At 51.2% G+C, this 17,235-nt stretch overlaps 1 protein-coding gene across 1 annotated transcript in view; it reads right to left on the bottom strand.

Annotated features, from left to right (window-relative positions):
* Positions 1–4,261: 4,261 nt before the first annotated feature.
* Positions 4,262–17,235, bottom strand: part of SETD3 (SET domain containing 3, actin N3(tau)-histidine methyltransferase) — a 64,779-nt gene continuing 51,805 nt past the window's right edge. The window contains exons 8-13 of the mRNA XM_066342257.1: positions 16,539–16,653; positions 11,763–11,837; positions 10,437–10,603; positions 9,542–9,627; positions 6,177–6,337; positions 4,262–5,572 (exon numbers count right to left, since the gene is read on the bottom strand). Coding sequence (XP_066198354.1) covers positions 5,123–5,572; positions 6,177–6,337; positions 9,542–9,627; positions 10,437–10,603; positions 11,763–11,837; positions 16,539–16,653 — 1,054 coding nt within the window. The 3' untranslated portion in view covers positions 4,262–5,122. The remainder of the gene's footprint in view (positions 5,573–6,176; positions 6,338–9,541; positions 9,628–10,436; positions 10,604–11,762; positions 11,838–16,538; positions 16,654–17,235) is intronic.

The following is a 17,235-nucleotide window of genomic DNA, read 5'->3' as shown; positions in this document are numbered from 1 at the left end:
CAGCGGGCTCTGCAGGGAGGGGGACCGGAGTCAGGCAAGCCAGCCCAGCGGCAGCCACCGCAGCTGCTGGGGGGGGGGGGGGGGAGCGGACCTGCGACCCTGAGAGTAGCGCCTCCAGAACCAGGCATTGCTAAGATGGAAAAGAATGCTGAGAGTTCAGCCACAATCTGACCCTTTGCTACTAGAACATTCTTGAGACGTTTAGGACACACAGCAGGGACAGGGAAGCAAGAACAAGCAGAGGAAGGGGTGAGATTTTAACCGACCTGGAGGAGGGTAATTCACAGTGGGGGTGTCTCCACTGCCGAGACTGTCCCCCTCCTCAGAGGCAGGCACTCAGGCGAGCCAGGGGAGACACGCAGCCCCTCGCCTGTGTGGCATCCACTCGGCACCCACGCTGCGGCGCGCGGTCTAAACCGCACCACGTAACTTGCCTGGTAACCGACACTGAAGCATTACCTAGCCACACATACATGTCTAGGTATACATATGTGCATAGGTGTGTATACATGTTTATATATACAGGATATATGTATGATACACACACAAGTATATCAGGGTCCAGGCAAGGACAGTGGCCCGCATGGGTGACAGGGCATCAGAGATTGTTAATAAAGTCTCGGCGTCCGAGTTGACACGTGACAGCCGGAGGTACCTTCCCCAGCTCCACAGATCATGCTGAGGTCCGTGGACACAGCCTCTCTGCCTTCCCAAGGGAAGCAGTGATGGTGACCTGTGTTTGTTTCAAGGAGCCGGCAACTGCTCCGTATTCCCACTGAAGAGACTCTCGAGTGAGTGAACTCCCACAGGAGCTGGGCCGCAGCAACTGCCGGCAAGGTGGTGGTGGGACTCAGTCTCTTCCCGGATTTCTCCCGGAGGCCTGACCTTCCTGACCCCCCCCCATACACGCCTGGCCATTCACAAATAACCCCTGAACACCCAGCTGCCACCTCCTCTGCCCCCCATTTTTCCCTGAGTCCACAGTGCCTGGCGCTTGTCATGAAACGTGGCATACGCTACCTGGGTTATGGTTATGTGTCCACATGGCCACGTCGCCACCACAGGGGAAGCAAGGGTTTCTTTGGAATCTTTGACTTACCCGTGGAACTTGGCACCACACCAAGAACACAACTGTTGCCGAGTCCGGGCCTGGAGCTCCTGCACCGACGGACAGCCGTGAGCTGCCTGCCTGCACAGCGGGGATGATTTGCTACCTCCAGCCCCATGAAGGTGTCCTGCCTCCTGGGAGGCAGCGGCTCCGACCGAGAACAATCCCAGCTAACAGCCACTGAATGCTTGGCCTGGCGGGCACGGTGCCCTATAGGCATTACCTCATTTGATCTTCCCAGTCCCTCTAGAGGCAAGCAGCACAAACCCTCAGGGAAGTCACGGAAGAAACACGCAGGGCTGTCCCCAGGTCCCACGGCCAGCAGAGAAGCAGGGCGCTTTGACCGTGCAGTCGGCCACGGTGGACAACCTCCCTCCCCATCCTCTGTGAAATGATTAATAAAAGTGCAGCAGGTGTTCAGAATGCCCTCCTTGGGTCAGCCGCCAGCAGCCTGACCTGTGCCGGTCTCCTAGCAGCCAGGACAGCCCTCCCAGGATCGGCCTGGGCCGTTAGAAAGCAACCCCTCATTCGGCTGCGATCTGCCCTCGACATGCTGAGTGGATGGATCCCATCCCTCCTTCACACGACAGCTCCTCAAATACAGGACGACAGGAATCAGGGCCCCGCTGCAGCTCCCGCCCTCACCCAAGCACACCCAGGACCAGCGCTGTGGCTTCATCTAAATAACAAATTCACTGGGACATTTAAATACAATCCCAGTAACAAATTCAATTGACACGCAGAATTTTAGGAATATATTACAAGAGGCACTGCTGATTAAAATAGTAGGGTGACCCTTAATGAGGTTACCCGATGCTGCGCTACACCCACCTGAAATTGACATTCAAATAAAAGTGCGCCAAACCCATGGATCAAGTTATCGGCTGGGCCCTACAGGTATTAAGCACATTCATTTTGCCGGATCAATTAATAGGAGCATAGCACAATATAGCACCTAAAAAGCATCTTGCCGTAACCATGGTTACTGCCAACAAATCCTGATCTGGGACTCTGAGACTCACCCCACAAAACCTACCACCAGGTGACCCCCAAATTTCTTGTCCGTTGGTGCTGTTCTAGTCCTGACCTCAAGTCATCACAAGGACTTTTTTGGGAAGGGTTTCCTTTTTAAATCTTTTACTCTAGTATGTACATATTAACCACCAAAAAATACAGTGATGATTTACAGAAAATTGATTCCCTCATTTCTGAGTGAAGGTTTAATTTCACATAACAGCGAGTACTGGGAGCCTGAGGGTATTTTTAATGTCTCCCCCGGCTCTCAAAAAGTAAATGAATGTATCCACCTTCTAGTGAGCCCGTCCTAGAAACTGCTGGGTGAAAGCACCATCGCCTGCCAGGGTGTGTGGAAAAGCTGAGAGGCTTTTCTGGGCTGATGAAATCTAACCGCTGTTCACACAAATGACACAGAGCTAACGAAACAGAAGCAGGAGCTGGCCTCTTTCCAGTGACCAGTCTGAACGGCCCGTATCCGAAGGCACGAAGAAGAGAAAGTCAACTTTAAAATGGTTTGAAAGAAAGGTCTATCTTCATGACAGATGGCGATGAGAGCTCTTCAGTGCCAGTCGAATCACTTCCCCTCCGTTGTCAAACGCTCAGTGGTGCCTCCGAGTGTCTAGGCGCCAGCCTCCCACCTGCCCAGCCGCACAGGGCAGAAGTGAACCAACACGTGCTGTGGTCTCGCTGGCCTTCAACAATCAATCACGCGATGGCTGTTCTACCCAACTCAGGAAGTCACGTTCTTCCCCAGACCCTCGGTCTGCTGACATCCAAGTTCTGTTCTTAGGCATGCTGTTTCCACGTCGCAGACTGTCCCTGATCGGAAGCCCGACACATAATCACTCTCTGGTCCGAAGAGCTTAACAGACAGACCCAGTGGACAAGGAATTCAGGAACAGAAGAACCTCCAAATTTTTAAGCAGTGACTTCTGACAATTTAGTCCATTCTTTCATCTTACAAGTAAACGAAGAAACTGAGACCCTGGCGGAGCTGAGAATGGCGTGTAACCGGCTCTGCCCCGGGGGCCTTTCGGTTCCATCCAAACTCGTATCTTTTCTGGAGAGTATTTTCAAAAGTATCTCATCTCGTGATGCCGCTTTGTGTCTGGACTGTGCATGTTTTTTTCAAAAGAACATCTTTAACGTTAGACTTGAAAACTTTTACTCCAATGAGCAGATCTACAGACAAATCGAGAGTGGCAGTTCTAGTCGCTGGGGCGCCTGTCCCAGAGTAGAAGACCCTTGAGGACCGCAGTACTTCTTTCTGCCTTTTGGAAGTTAGGATGTAAGTTACAGGCTATTATTCCCCACTTTTGGTACAGGACCGCGAGCTGTCACCGGCGTCCTCCCACAAGTAAGTTTGAAGTGTGCACACAGCACACAGAGGGGAGTTACAGGTGTCACACAGGTAGAGCGGCCAGCCTCCCGCCCCGTGGGCCGACGCAGCGGTAACCCAACTTCGAGCCCCAGCAGGCAGCTGTGCCCAGGAGGATGGAGCACTGTGTCTGCAGTGTGCCTCCTCCAGGGAGACACGGACACCATCCTGAGGCGCCCTGCAGGCGACGATGGTCACCAACACACGGCCGGATGGGTAACTCACATAGCATTTTAAAAGGAAGTGATAAGTGCTTAATAGAGCATCAAGAGTTGATGAGAATATTTATAGCTAAGACTGGAATCCGTAATCTGAAAACTGGTGGCTCTGATGGATGCCTCTGCCCCCACCAGGACACCATCCCAAGCCTTCACTTCCCCTAAAACTCCAGCACTCCTCTTTTTGTGTTCCTGCTCCGCCAGGCCCCAAGCCCCAGAGCCCCGCCCCCAGAGCACCCCCCACCCAGCACCTCCTCCAGGATCACCCCCCCCATCCACCGCCCCCCTAGCATGGCCCCCGGGGTCCCACCCCTCCCTAGCTCCACTCCCTGGAGCACCGCTACCAGAGCCCCGCCCCACAGAGCACCAGCAGGAGGAGCCGAGCGCTGCCCCCCCCACCTCGGAACCCCCAGGCCCAGCACTGCAGGCGGGCAGCTCCACTAGGGTGCAAACCCAGCCTGCAGGGTACAAAGGTGGTGTGCATAAGTGCTCAAGTCGAAGAGCCTGTCCCACTCCAAAGACAAGGAACAGACAAATGTATTAATCATATTCTCCTTTTAATAAGGCTTTTTACTTAAAAGTGTAGATTTGAAAATCGCTAGCTTGTTGTGACAACCAGACGAGCGGGGCTGCCTCACCCTGAACCTGCGCAGAGCACAGCAGCGCCTGGTCTGCAGACTCGCTGTCCCCGACGCCGGAAACGAAACGCACCACTTTAAAATCAGAGCCAACATCTGAAACTAGGCAGGTGATGCGCGTCCTACTTTGATTCAAGGAGAAAGGACAAGTTCTTAGTACAGTAAAATGAAACACAAAAAGTAAACAAATCTTTAGAAATCACTAGGTGCATGTTTGTATTTATATAATTAGGATTATTATCAATATTTAAAACTATTAAAAATAAGGTTGCCACCTTACCTTTTCTTTTGGTACTAGAGTGCTATATTTTTAGGGGGAAAAATAAAGATTTTGCCCAGACAAGTTTCCAAACTTCAAGCCGCTCTCGGCTGTGCAGCTGGACCCCTCGTGGAACCCAGCCCGAGCCCGGGCTCCCGGGCGCGCTGCCTGTCACCACGGCGGCCCCTGTGGCACAGCGGACAGAGGAGCTGGATTCTTCCCCAGGAAGAAGCTACTTGCCCACGACGGGTCTGCAAAACCTCCCAAGACACCTCTCTTCCTGTGCTGCCAGGGTCTGATAACTTGTCTGTTTTACCCAAAAGCAAGGTGGCAATCTTAATCAAAAAGGGCAGCTAGATTTTTTTAAATAACTTAAAAAATTATTTTTATATAAAGCAGCAAAAACGCTTTCCTCTTTGCAGAAAACAAAAAAAGAACAGAAACGTGAAATGAGGCCCCCGAGCGCGGAGATCGCTCCGAACTGCCCTGCCGCCCGCGAGGCCCTCACAGCGGCTCGGTGGCCCCCCCGCGGCTGCCCGAGGGCTCTTTGGTGTCTTCGGGTGCTCGTCCCCTCTCCTCTCCACCTAAGTGCTCCTCTTCCAGCCTGGTCCCGTTGGGGACAGAGTTCTGGCCGTTGACGAGCCCGTGTTCCGCAGCCTTGGCGCGGCTGACGACCTCGGCGAGGGTGAGGGCCTCCTGCACACCGGCCTCCTCCTCCAGGCTGCGCAGGACCAGCGGCAGCCGCGGGTCGGCCCCGCCCTCCAGCAGCCCCGGGTTGCTCTCCTCGTACTTGGGCAGCGGGGCGCCCTCCTCCAGCTGCCGGCGGTACTGCTCCCGGTGCGCAGCCGCGCTCCGCACTGCTTTCTCCAGGATCTGCTTCTCACCCAAGCGCAACTTGATGGCCATCGTGGCACGAACAGAAAGGTCACGGTTTTTCAAGAAGGCCTTGTCTTCCTAGAAAATGGAAAAGAGCAAAATTAATCATTAGAAGTTTAAATGAGCAAAACTAGAGGGACAGAAGGCAGACCAGCTGTGGCTGCGGGTGGGGTCAGGAGGGACACGATAGGGTGACACAAGGTTCTAGAACTTGACTGTGGAGGTGGTGGCATGACTATCTACTTACATTGAAGAAGTGTGAACGTTACTGTGTGTAAACTATGCCTCAATAAAACTATCACAAAACAAAAAAGAGCCTAAACCAAATGGTGCTTTAACACATCTGACAAAGAACCTCACCTATGTGTAAAATAGTTCACTGTCTTGTCTTGTGCACTAAGGAGCCCCGGGGTTGGTCCTTATCTAAATGAATGAATGAATGAGTATTTCAAGTTAGTGACTCCATGGTCAACTTTAAAAGCACAATTGAGAGCTTATATTGTTGCATCATTTGAACTAGAAATTAGAAGTATTAATTAATGTAAAAGTTTATTTTCTAATCAACAAAGCCTCAATCGGATTCTTTTGGGAAGTATAAACGTGTTAAATAGAAAAAAGGATTACAGTAATTTAGGCATCTTTTAAAACATGACAGAGCTGAAACTTTCAGTCAGTAAATCACCTCGCTAGTTGTCTTGTATGTTTTTAAAAGCAGCAACGCTCGATCTTCCAGAAATGTCCAGAGTTTGACCTCGTTGTCCCAGCTCACAGGATACTCTGAGTTTCCCAAGGTGAAGATTCTGTCGATGGCATTCTCTCCTAACAAATGTTCCTTCAGTTCCTCTACAAGAAGTCAGACAGCCATCTGTTAGCAAGGGGCAGCACTCCTTCCCACTCTACCAGCCATCCACTCACAAGCAGCTTCTCCAACAACGCCCGGCCCGCAGCTCAGACGGCCAGGCCAGTTATAGACTCCCCAAAGTGCAGTCAGAGCTAAGTTTCGGGGCAGGGGCACAGGTGCGCCACTCCTGGGCTGGAATCCAGAGAAAGGCTCCACTTCATGGCTTTTATGAGGGAGATCCGGAGACTTTAGACAGGTTCACGAGATGTGTGTGCACGTGCTTACGTGTGGTCGCGGTCACTGTGGCTTCCCAGCACAGTAAGAGACACTGCACATGATCAACACCTTGTCACGGGGGTTGGTTCGGGTGACTCCCCTGCCTTGTCACGAGATACTTTTTAAAGACAACCTATAGCAGCATTCTGACAACACCCTTCCTACAAGCCAGGAGCGGCATCACACCACCTGCGTCAGAAAGACACTCAGGTGAGCAATGTAACGCGTGCGAACAAACAACGGCAGAACACGGCAGCGAGCCTTCCACACTTCCAGGGGTCTTCGAACACCAGCCCGCACACCGAGGCCAGTCCTCCAGAAGCTTCGTGCCAGGCCACGACAGAGCCAACCACCCCGATGTCGTGTGACCTTTTTCCGGCGGACCAGCACCAGTCTGCGGCCCAGTGGTTGGAAACCACCACAGTAGTTGACCTGTGCGAGCTATTGGTCCCATCTTACAAGTAAGCCACAAACTGAGAGAAACAAGAAGATGGACCGTAAAACCTTCATGGAAAGCATGCAGAAGTCCCTCACTTGTCAGACATCTCAATAGCAATTACAAATACAGGCGGTGAGCGTCTCAATTACCTTCAAATACACTTAAGAAGAGGGAAGAACTCAGCCACCACTCTGAGCAGTTTATCTCTTGGCCCATTATCTTCAAAAGACCCAAACATGCGGCCCTATTCACGCTCGGAAACCCACCCCACTTTTTCTGTCATTACGAGGCAGCATCTCTTTCAGAGCGAACGCCCCACAGCTGTCTCTGTTTACAATTCAAATGCAAGGGCTCCGACTGCCAGCAAACCCAACTTTTATCAGTCTTAGTGGGAGTAATTCGAAGATACATCAATTGTCTTGACGTGACAAACTGTCTACGACTAAAGAGAAAGGAAAAAAATCAACTGCAGATAGAAAATGATTCAAGTAGTTTTTTTTTTTAAACGAAATAGAAGTTCATCTGTTCAAAAAAGAAATTCATTAGGTTGCCTTTGTTAGAACAGATCGTGATAAAATTCAGGATTTTCAGAGTTCTGATCCTTTGGTTTCTATTCTGTGTATAAAGTATTGAAGCTGTAAGCGCTCCCGAAGGGCTGGGGACTATGCTCAGGAGCCCCGGGGCGGGCGATGTCCCTCTCCCCCTCGCTGCCCCCCCACGGGCAGCAGCTCAGCCTCTCCCCCACCCCCCACCCCCGCCGCTTTCAGACAGGAAACCGGACTCACTTCCCCTCACTCGGGCAGCAAACCCCCCAGGGAAAAGGAGCCGGTGCGCCAGGCACTGGTCTGGAACCCTGGGACACGCCCCCAAGGCCCCTGCAGCGGCTTCCGTCCTGCCTTCCCCACTAGCAGCTCCCGCACAGCCCCCGAGCTCAAGCCAGCACTGTCCTCACGAGGGCTCCTCCAGCCTCGCCCGCCACTGCGCCCTTGCTGCCCCGGAGCCCGAGGGCCTGGCTCCTCTGTGGATCAGGGCACCCAGCAGCAGCGCGTGCGTGCCTGGGGCAGAGCTGTGGGATCAGCAGAGCCGCGTGCCGCGTCGGGGCAGCACCTGTGGGCAGAGCGGTCAGGTTCCTCCACCCCTGTGACCCGGCGCTTCTGCGTCAGTCCCGCGGGCATCCCCCTCCCCTGCCGGCTGGGACAGAGTCTGCAGCACACGTAGCGCCACGCGGGCACACGGGGCACTCCTGTCACGAGGGTTCCCCTCGCCATCGCCTCGTTACAAATCCCTGCAGCACTCATTCTGCACCCGTATACCACATGCGGGCACAGCCCACAGTCGGCCCTGAATTCAAACTGATGAACACCCACCCAAGTGTGGAGTCACCAAAGCTCTCACTTCAGTGATGGTGAGGCTACAACACACGGCTACCTATGAGGGACAAGTGCCATCCGGCGCCTCGGTGGGCTCTGCAGGGGGCATTTAACGGCCTCGTTGTGTTCTGGGGCCAAGTGTGCCCTCCCTCCATCCTGGTCAAGGCCCTGGGCCTGGGCAGCACTCCTCCTGGACCCAGACATGAAGTCAGATGCAGGGACAGCAGGGCACAGCAGAGTCCCCCTGCGGCCACGGCTTACTGCCACAGCCCAGCGCCGTGCCTCAGAGCTCAGGCAGCTGTTTGCAGGACACTTCCCTGTCACCACTGCTTAAGGAGGCGGCTGCTCGCGAGCGAGCTCACTCTGACCCGCCCCCTCCACACAGGATGGACGGCGTTGTCAACAGCAGCAACACACACACACGTTTAAAAATGAAGCCTTGGTTCAGGGTGTGGGGAGCACAGATTCAGATGAGAAATGAGAAACTACAGTAGGTCAAATCTCAGGAGGAAACCCCAAACGCCTTGTCTTAGGCAAACACAGATTAGATGCTCAACACATACACTTAACTATTTCTCCCTAAAAAGAGGGGCTGGAGACAAGAACAGGTTGTGACGCAGCAGATGCAATGTGCAGCATTTACTCTAACAGGACACCTGGCATTGAAAGGCCTGCTGCCATTTCAGACTCAGAGCACAGAGCTGTCCCCCACGTATGCCACTGCTGACCACGTGACGTCAGTGTCAGCCAGTCAGGAGCTGCCCGGGGAAGCAGCGGTCAGAGCAGGAGTGCAGGCTGGGCTGCCAGTCCCGGCAAGAAGCACACCACACACTCCCACCTCCAATCGCAGGTTCCACTGCAGCAGACAGCCCGAGACACTTAGAGGCCCCTTCTGATGCAGCAGAGAACTGTTTATGACGAGTGAGTATTGACACATATCAAGGATGTAATAAAACAGTTCCAGGGTAAAACAACAACTTCTTCTTTCTCCAATATTGCTATCTTACCTCCTGCCAAAAGGTACTCTAGTTTTCAGCAATTTTATCTTTCATCTGAAGCCCAATGCTTTGTACATTCAGGAATTAAAAAGAAAAGGCGAACACTCCCCTGACACGGCTCACCTTCGGTCATGCAGAACACCCGGAGGAAGGCCAGCAGCTGGGCAGAGATGGGCGGCTCCGTCGAGTGCAGGGCAAACACGCTGGAACTGACAAGAGCGGGAGACTGTCACCCTGCTGCCGTCACCCCCTTGGTCCCAATGAACCCAACACCGCCCCGCGCGGCCTCCCTCAAGGTGCACGCTGTGACAGCGCCCTCTGCTGCCCTCACGCAGTGGAAGGCCTGGCCGACCCGCGAGGACGCCGACAGTCTAAGAGCCTCACCCCAGGTTGCCTACAACACACTAAGGGAATGAAGCACACCGTGGTTCTTAAAAATGTTAACAATAATTTATGTTGAGTTCACATTTTAATCATTAATCAAATATTGACAAGTTCAATAAAGAAAGGCCTGGATAATCCATTTTCATTAAGAATGGTTCCTCCATTCCCTGGAGAACTAATAAATCATAAGCCTTGTCTTCGTTATCATTTTGCACCTCGATTGCACTAAAATCTTAAAAGAATTTAACCAGAAATTCTTGAAATCACTGAGGATCACGACTTCATTACAGAAACTAATGGTGGCAAAGAATTAAATGAAACAAATTGATCCAGGTCATTAACCTTTTCAAGGTGAAAGACATTAATGGTACCAAAGTAGTTATTTAACTTAATGAGGGTTTCAGGCCACATCCCCTAGAACTGACTGTGAACGCTCCCAGTGACACAATTATGTTTATCTCAAAACGCTGGTAAATCACCAGGCATCTCTGTGGCTTAAATCTGCTGTGTGGCAGGCATAAAGGGATTAAGGCAAACTCCTGTGGAAAAGTTTTATTAGCACACCAATTAAACATCATCAACTGGAAACACTTCAAGCAGCACAGGCAAGGGCTGAGCGTGACTTTCTACGTACGTGGGGATGCCAGCACGGGCCAGGACCTCGGCCTTCATGGCGTAGAGCCGGTCACTTTTACTCACTCCAAGCTTTATTTTCACTCTGTCGTGTGAATTATTGTCAAAGAAAAAACCACTGTGGATCACAAACTCTGCATTTGACCGAGTGCCATAAAAAATGTAAATCTGAGATGCGGTAAAGAAAAAATAAAGGGACATAAAAGAAACTTAACATCCATTCTTAACACACAGCAGGGCAAAGGATCAGTTCTCTACTACTTAACATGACCTTACACTACGGCAACAAGACAGCTCCGCAGTGGTGCTGGACCTGTTCTGACCTGTTCTGTACATCATGGGAGCAAGCATTCCCCAACTTCCCCAACTGTCCTCACTGCCACTGCCTTGGGGCCTCCCTCCTGCTCCTGCCCCTCTGGGGGCCAGCGAGACTACTGCTTCACTGCCGCCCTTCCAATTCACCACGTTCCTCCTCTCCCGTCAGTACAAGAGTCTCTCTGCAGCAAGAGTTTAAAGGGACGTCTGTCGGAAACCCATTTCTGGGTTCTAGGGCAATCCGGACCTAGCAGGAGGGTCTATGCAGTTTCTACCAGGAACAGATCAGTACCTTGTTAAACTAATAGTTTTCATTTTGTCTCAAGTGGAACGCCAACAGTCTACATCAGTTCCAGGTATTTTTTGTATTGTCTGCTCTGTCATAGACCGATAAATAGAATGCAGGTATTGACAGGTGCATATTGTCAAACTTATGAAAGGCTCCCTCCTGCCCCTGCCCACATTACTAGATAAAAATTCACAGATTAAAGTGAAAGTACAAGAAGGTAGATTGTTTGGTTCCTAATTCCTTTATGTTTTTGCCACTAAACGGCCTCCTTTTAAAGGTTCTAATCAACGAGGAAAAATTAAAAACAATGCATTTATAAAATGAAAAAAATCTGTTCTATAGTCATAACAAAGGAAAGTTTATTTTCAGTTGACAATTACAAATCTTAGATCACTTGTGCAAATAACTGCACTGAAATCTTTTTCCTTTGTGGATGCAAAGGTCCTATGCAAAGCACAATGAGTCTACAACAGCTTCACATCTCAATATGTGTTCCCCAAACAATCCTAAATAGAAGTCCTCAGTTTCCCTGCCCAGGGCAAACACCTTTTAGACATGAGCCCCACCGCACTAACTCCGAGCACCCCGGCCGGCCCGCACCCCAGCGGCTGGCCCGCACCCCAGCGGATGGCCCGCACCCCAGCGGCCGGGGCCGCACCCCACCGGCCGGCCCGCACCCCACCGGCCGGCCCGCACCCCACCGGCCGGGCCTCGCCGACCCACCTGCTCTCCGGCCCGGAAGTCCCGCAGAGCCACACACTCGCAGCGGTCATCCTCCAGGTTGTACCCAGTGGTGATCTGCAGAGAACAATAAGGGTCGTCACCCTGGGGGGGTCTTCTTTGAGCAACTAGAGGATAAAACCTACCCACAGGTACTTAAAAGTGTGCACTGTGCATGCTGTACAACACTGAGCAAAGACCTGCTTGGTTATTTTAACTAATACTATTTACACCAGAAATTCTTTTTTTTTTTAAGATTTTATTAATTTTATGGGGGGAAAGAAAAGAAAGGAGAAAACGCATCACTTCAGTTGTTCATTGCTTGCTTGGTACTTGTCGTATGTGCCTTGACCGGGCAAGCCCAGGGTTTCGAACTGACGACCTCAGCGTTCCAGGTCGACGGTCTATCCACTGCGCCACCACAGGTCAGGCTCACAGAAATTCTAGTGAAAGATTCTGTACATGAACAACATACTCTTAGAAAAATATATTAATTCTCAGTTGCTGGTCTCAAGCAAACATAAACCATTTATTACAAAGTGACTGGCTTTGAGCCCACCTCCCCCACCCACAAACAGGGGCAAGGCGGAGGATTTAGGACCTCCGGAGAACTCGATTGACTTGCAAATACTGTCTCTATCTAATGTTTGGCCTTTAAGAAACTGAAGTGGGCTTTCCACAGAGAGAATCAGGGGAAAAGGAAAGCTCTGTTTCTAAGTTATATGCATATTTTACTCTGAAATTAGAGAAATTAAAACTTTCAGATAAGCAAAGGAGAAATAACTTAGTTGAATCCTATTCACTTTCTTTCTGCTGAGAGCTATATACTGTGAGTTTCTAAGCCCACTGCAAATAAACACAGAAAATCCACTAAGTACGCTGAAAAGCCGCATCTCCCCCATCTCTCCTGCCCTAGGGGCCGGGCAACCTTGGCCCTCAAGTCACAGAGAAGTCTTCACAGTTCAGCTGCTGTCTAGATTGTCCTTGGAGTGCTCCGCCCACCACCGCAGTCCCCTGCCTGGCCAGGGGCCTGGTTCTTTCTCAGCTAGCTTACCAAGTCCTTCCACCTGGCCTCCAGCCCCAGGCCTGTCCTACACCCCAGCCATGTAACAGCGCTGCCCTCCAGTCTAAAACCTTTCCGTGCGCTCCACTTGGCCTGCAGAGAAACATCCCAAGCAAAGCCCTTTACGAGGAGGCCCTGGCCTCCCCTCAGCCTCCTCACCTGTCGCAGGCCTGCCACTCTGGCCACAGGTCTGTCTCCCTCTGTCCCTGTGCCTCCCAGGCCGCCATCCCAGCCTACGTCTGCATGCCCACAGCCCGTGCTGACCAGAACGCCCCTTCTCCTCGGTACCTAACACCAGGCACTGCCTTGGACAATACTTACTTGGTGCATGAATCCCAGGGGAAAGAACAGGGCCCCCGATGTATATTAAAAGCTCCTTCTTAAGCATCTGTCCTTCCCCTACGCCCAATCTTAAGAGTGTCTGTGAAGGCTCATTACTTACTTTTGACCTCCTCATTTTGCCCTAGAGATTCAAAATTCAAGACCAACAAGTGCTACTTGCTAATAAAAATATCCAGTTTAGGTCCAAAATGTAAATACTATGAGTCTAGGGAATAGCATTCTGGGACTGAAGGCCATGTGACACTAGTCTTTAACCCTAACATCCCCAGAAGCAGTGGCTATTTAAGCAGAGGTCTAGAATCTTCACATGTCTGCGAGCCCAGAGACAAACGGGAAGGCTGGAGGAACGAATAGACAGGTGTTCTGGCAGGACAGCGTCAACACCTGGTAAAACCAGCTCCATGCAGTTCCTGCCCGACACCAAAATCACTTTTCTGACCCCAAACGTGACCTTGATAATAAGGCATGGAATAGGAATTGTTCATCAACTCCAGCCCTGAAAGTCTGTGCTCCATGGTGTGGTTACACAGGGACAGGACAGGACATGAACAGACAGAAAGTAAGACAGGGAAGCAGGAAGGACAGGGGAAGGGGAACAGGGAAGTAAGGAGACTCAACAGTACACGAAAAAGAATAGGTACAAATAGAGACAGACAACAGGCCAGGCAGGAGGCGTGTGGAAGGGGAAGTGTGACGATTCTGTGCAGGGTGCTCAGGTTGGCTGGCTGGAGGAGGTCTGTGAGTAGCCCTCAGACACCCCAGGGACAGTGGTTCAGGCGGAGCAGAGCAAGTGCAAAGGCCCTGAGGTGGGCGTGTGCTGGTGTCTGAGGAACCATGGGGGACCAGGCCTGTGTGCTGGGGTGCAGTGCGGACAGGCTGAGTGAGGTGCCTTGTCTGCTCCTGGAAAACCAGGGCTTTCACTCTGAGACTAAAGAACTCATGTCAATCTGAATGCTTTAGACTTTTCAATACTCACAAAGAAAGAGCTTGAAAAAGAGCCTCCCTTGACTCCGCGTGGCGCCTCTACCACAACAATGGCAGGGCCTCATCCCAGCACGTGCACCTGCCCAGCTAACACAGTGTCCCACACTCCAGCTGGAAGCGTGCTTCTCTGTATCGATTCAACCACCCCAGAAAGGAAACCCGCTGCTTACGTTGATTCTGAACCAGTCATGCAGAACTTGAAGATGAAGGATTTCTTACAGCTTAATACCGAGTCTCCCAGACCTGTCTAAGTGGCTTTCCATGAGGGGCCACGCTCGCCAGGCCCTGGCTGAGGCACGCCTGGCCTCTCATGTCCCCTGCCGCCTGCGCCCCTCATGGCCACAGGCCCGACTCCTCCACGGCTCCCACAACCAGGTTGGGGGCATTGTTGGAAGCACACCGCGTTGCTGGGTTACCAATTCCTATCTTCTCCGCGGTGACAGTCAGAGCAGACAGACAACAACTGTCAGGATCCACACCACAAAAGAGAACCTCCTGTCTGAAAAGTGCAGCCTTAACTTCCAAGTACCTTACTTTTAAAAAGAGATTAATTGCTAATACGTATCATAAACAATTTTGCAGTGTTAAACTAGAGTCTTAAGTTCTGCCAGATGAAACTCCCACGAAGCCTGTAACTATGGTGGAGCAGCCGCACAAGGTGGAGGCGACCGTGCTGGGAAGTCCCACCCCAAGGAAGCACTGACGTGGCCTGCGCACCGGAAGGCCCGCGGTGTTCCCCAGGGCACAGGAGAGTTCGAGACGGCAGGAACAGTGTCCGAGAAGGTACACCATGAGTAGTTGTCACAATTCATTACTGTTGTTTTGAGATTAACTTTTTGTCTTTACTCGCAGGGGGAAAAGTGAATAGTTTAATCCCATTTACATGAAAGCAAGAGCAAACCAGTGTGGACAGGGGCTGAGGGTTCAGACGCACAGCAAGGGCGGAGGGCTGTGCAGGAAGCCGCTTAACCAGCGACCTGGGGCTGGGCGGGCTGCTGGGAGGGCATTTTACCGCAGGGGCTTCTGCTTGTTTAATGGGTTTTGTGTGTTTATAATAAAGTATGTAGTTTTAAAATTTTAGATATAAAAAATAAACCATGATCATAAATAACTCATAATAAATAAACCATAACTCAACCAGAAACCAAGTCGGGAAACCAATGACCTAATCCAAAAGAGAGACAGAAAGAGAAATACTATGGTCAAATATTAACAGCTGTTTGAAAAAATTTTAAACTTTAATCTTATGCTCAGTTTAACACACATCTGAAGGAAAATAAAGAATGAAATTTTATTCACAAATGAAAATAAATGATAAAATGTGCTACTCTTCCTTAAAACGGCTGCTTAGATGAAGCGCAGCTAAGGTGAGGCTGAACCACGAGTGCCCGGGGAGCCGCTCCCTTGGCCCAGCATGAGCTGCGGGCCTGCTCCCCTCCGTGCTCGGCGCCCGCCACACAGGCAGGCCCCTTTGTGGAATCGGATGTGAAATACTCACTTACAACGTTCTCCAGTCTATTTTTAATACTGCTAATAATAACAACAAGAGCTGACACTGAAAAAGATGGACAAAATTTAACCAAACCAGTGTACCACTATAGTGGTTGAAAATCCAGAACACCCTGAAGTGGGTCCTAGCCCGCTGTGTGAACATCGGCAGCTTTCTCAGACAACCAGCCCAGCACAGAGCGCTGTCAACCTCGCTGTTACCTGGGATCCAGAGAATGCTGAGAAGCAGAGAGCAGCTTGCTCTTTTTATGCATTGTAATTAACAATCATCACGAAATCTCCATTTTCTCTGGACCTCCCACCCAGCGCTTCCCAAGCTGATCGGACAACCGAGTCCTGCAGTGCCGGCCACGCCCGCGCTAACCCCTCCTGCCCCAGCGCCAGGAGTCCAGCACCCACTCCGAACAAAAGCAGGTTAACAAGCGGACAGGTCCGCACGCCAGGTGAGGGGAGGGATGGGAAGGATCACAGCCCCGTACGTACTGGAGTACAGCTAGCAAAGGAAGAGAACAAGCAACGTAAAAGGGAAACAGGGACAAGAAAGGTCTTTTTCAATAAATCAGAATTTTTACAAGAATAAGAAGGAAACTTGGTTGAGTCTGTGGTTTAATAAGATAAAGTGAATGTTTAGGCTAGAATTATGGCTTAGCAAATAAATGTAGTTCACTGGGATTTCAAAAGTGATGTAAGATTCAAGCTCCCGGTTTTCAGGATTAAGTCAACAGAGGAGAGAAAAATACCGGCCTGTCTGTGGGCGGCGGGAGGGTGTTTGTTCCCTTTGGAGGCAGCCACCAGGAGAGAACGGTGTGGAGGTGGAATGCCCACTTCCAAGTGGGACGCGACAGCTTCCCCAATTAAGCACAAGGCAGAGAGGTCATTACCAGGCCGTTCGTATGATTGCACATGTCCCATAACGGAATCAGCGCCAGGGTCACCCGGGAGCCATCCTCCGTGGGAATTTGGTTTTGTCGTGTCATCACAGAAGAGACTGCCCACCTGTAACATCAGAAAAGAGGTGAATAACGACCAGAAACTGACATTTGTCTGACTGCTCCCGCATCTTCCAAACCTCTTCCTACGTACCAAAGGTGAAGGCTGGGCTTCCCGTCCCCGTCTACAGTTAATCTAGGGTTGAGAAGAGGGAGGGGGAGTGGAAGGAGAGGGAGCCAGGGAACCCAGGAGGGAGTGACTAAGGGAAAAGGTTCCCAAGAAGCTAGAGGCCTGGAAGGAGAGACCCTGGAAGGAGGGCCGTGAACAGAGATCTCGGGGCCCCGGGCCCTCCCTGCTACCGAGACCCCTTCCCCAAGCCAACCCCACCCTCTGCCCAATGCTGACTCTGCACCTGTTTTAAGCCTCAGTGAAAAACAAACAATATAACTCTTTTCTGATCAGAAATCCTTTAAGAACTCTACAAAATGTGGAAGGCTATTCTTTATTATATTGTGCAGTGAATGAAATCTTTTGTTCAAAATGAAGTTGCACTTCACACTAAAACAGTCTTTCTAAATAGAAAAATACCCTCACGAGCACCCACACTAACGTTAATCTCCAGTGTCACCTGGCGCCTCGGCAAGCCCC

This window comes from Saccopteryx leptura, chromosome 6, assembly GCF_036850995.1.
Source record: "Saccopteryx leptura isolate mSacLep1 chromosome 6, mSacLep1_pri_phased_curated, whole genome shotgun sequence".
NCBI classification, from domain to species: Eukaryota; Metazoa; Chordata; class Mammalia; order Chiroptera; family Emballonuridae; genus Saccopteryx; species Saccopteryx leptura.
The sequence above is the reverse complement of the archived record's forward strand: the minus strand, read 5'-3'. Positions and strand labels throughout refer to the sequence as shown.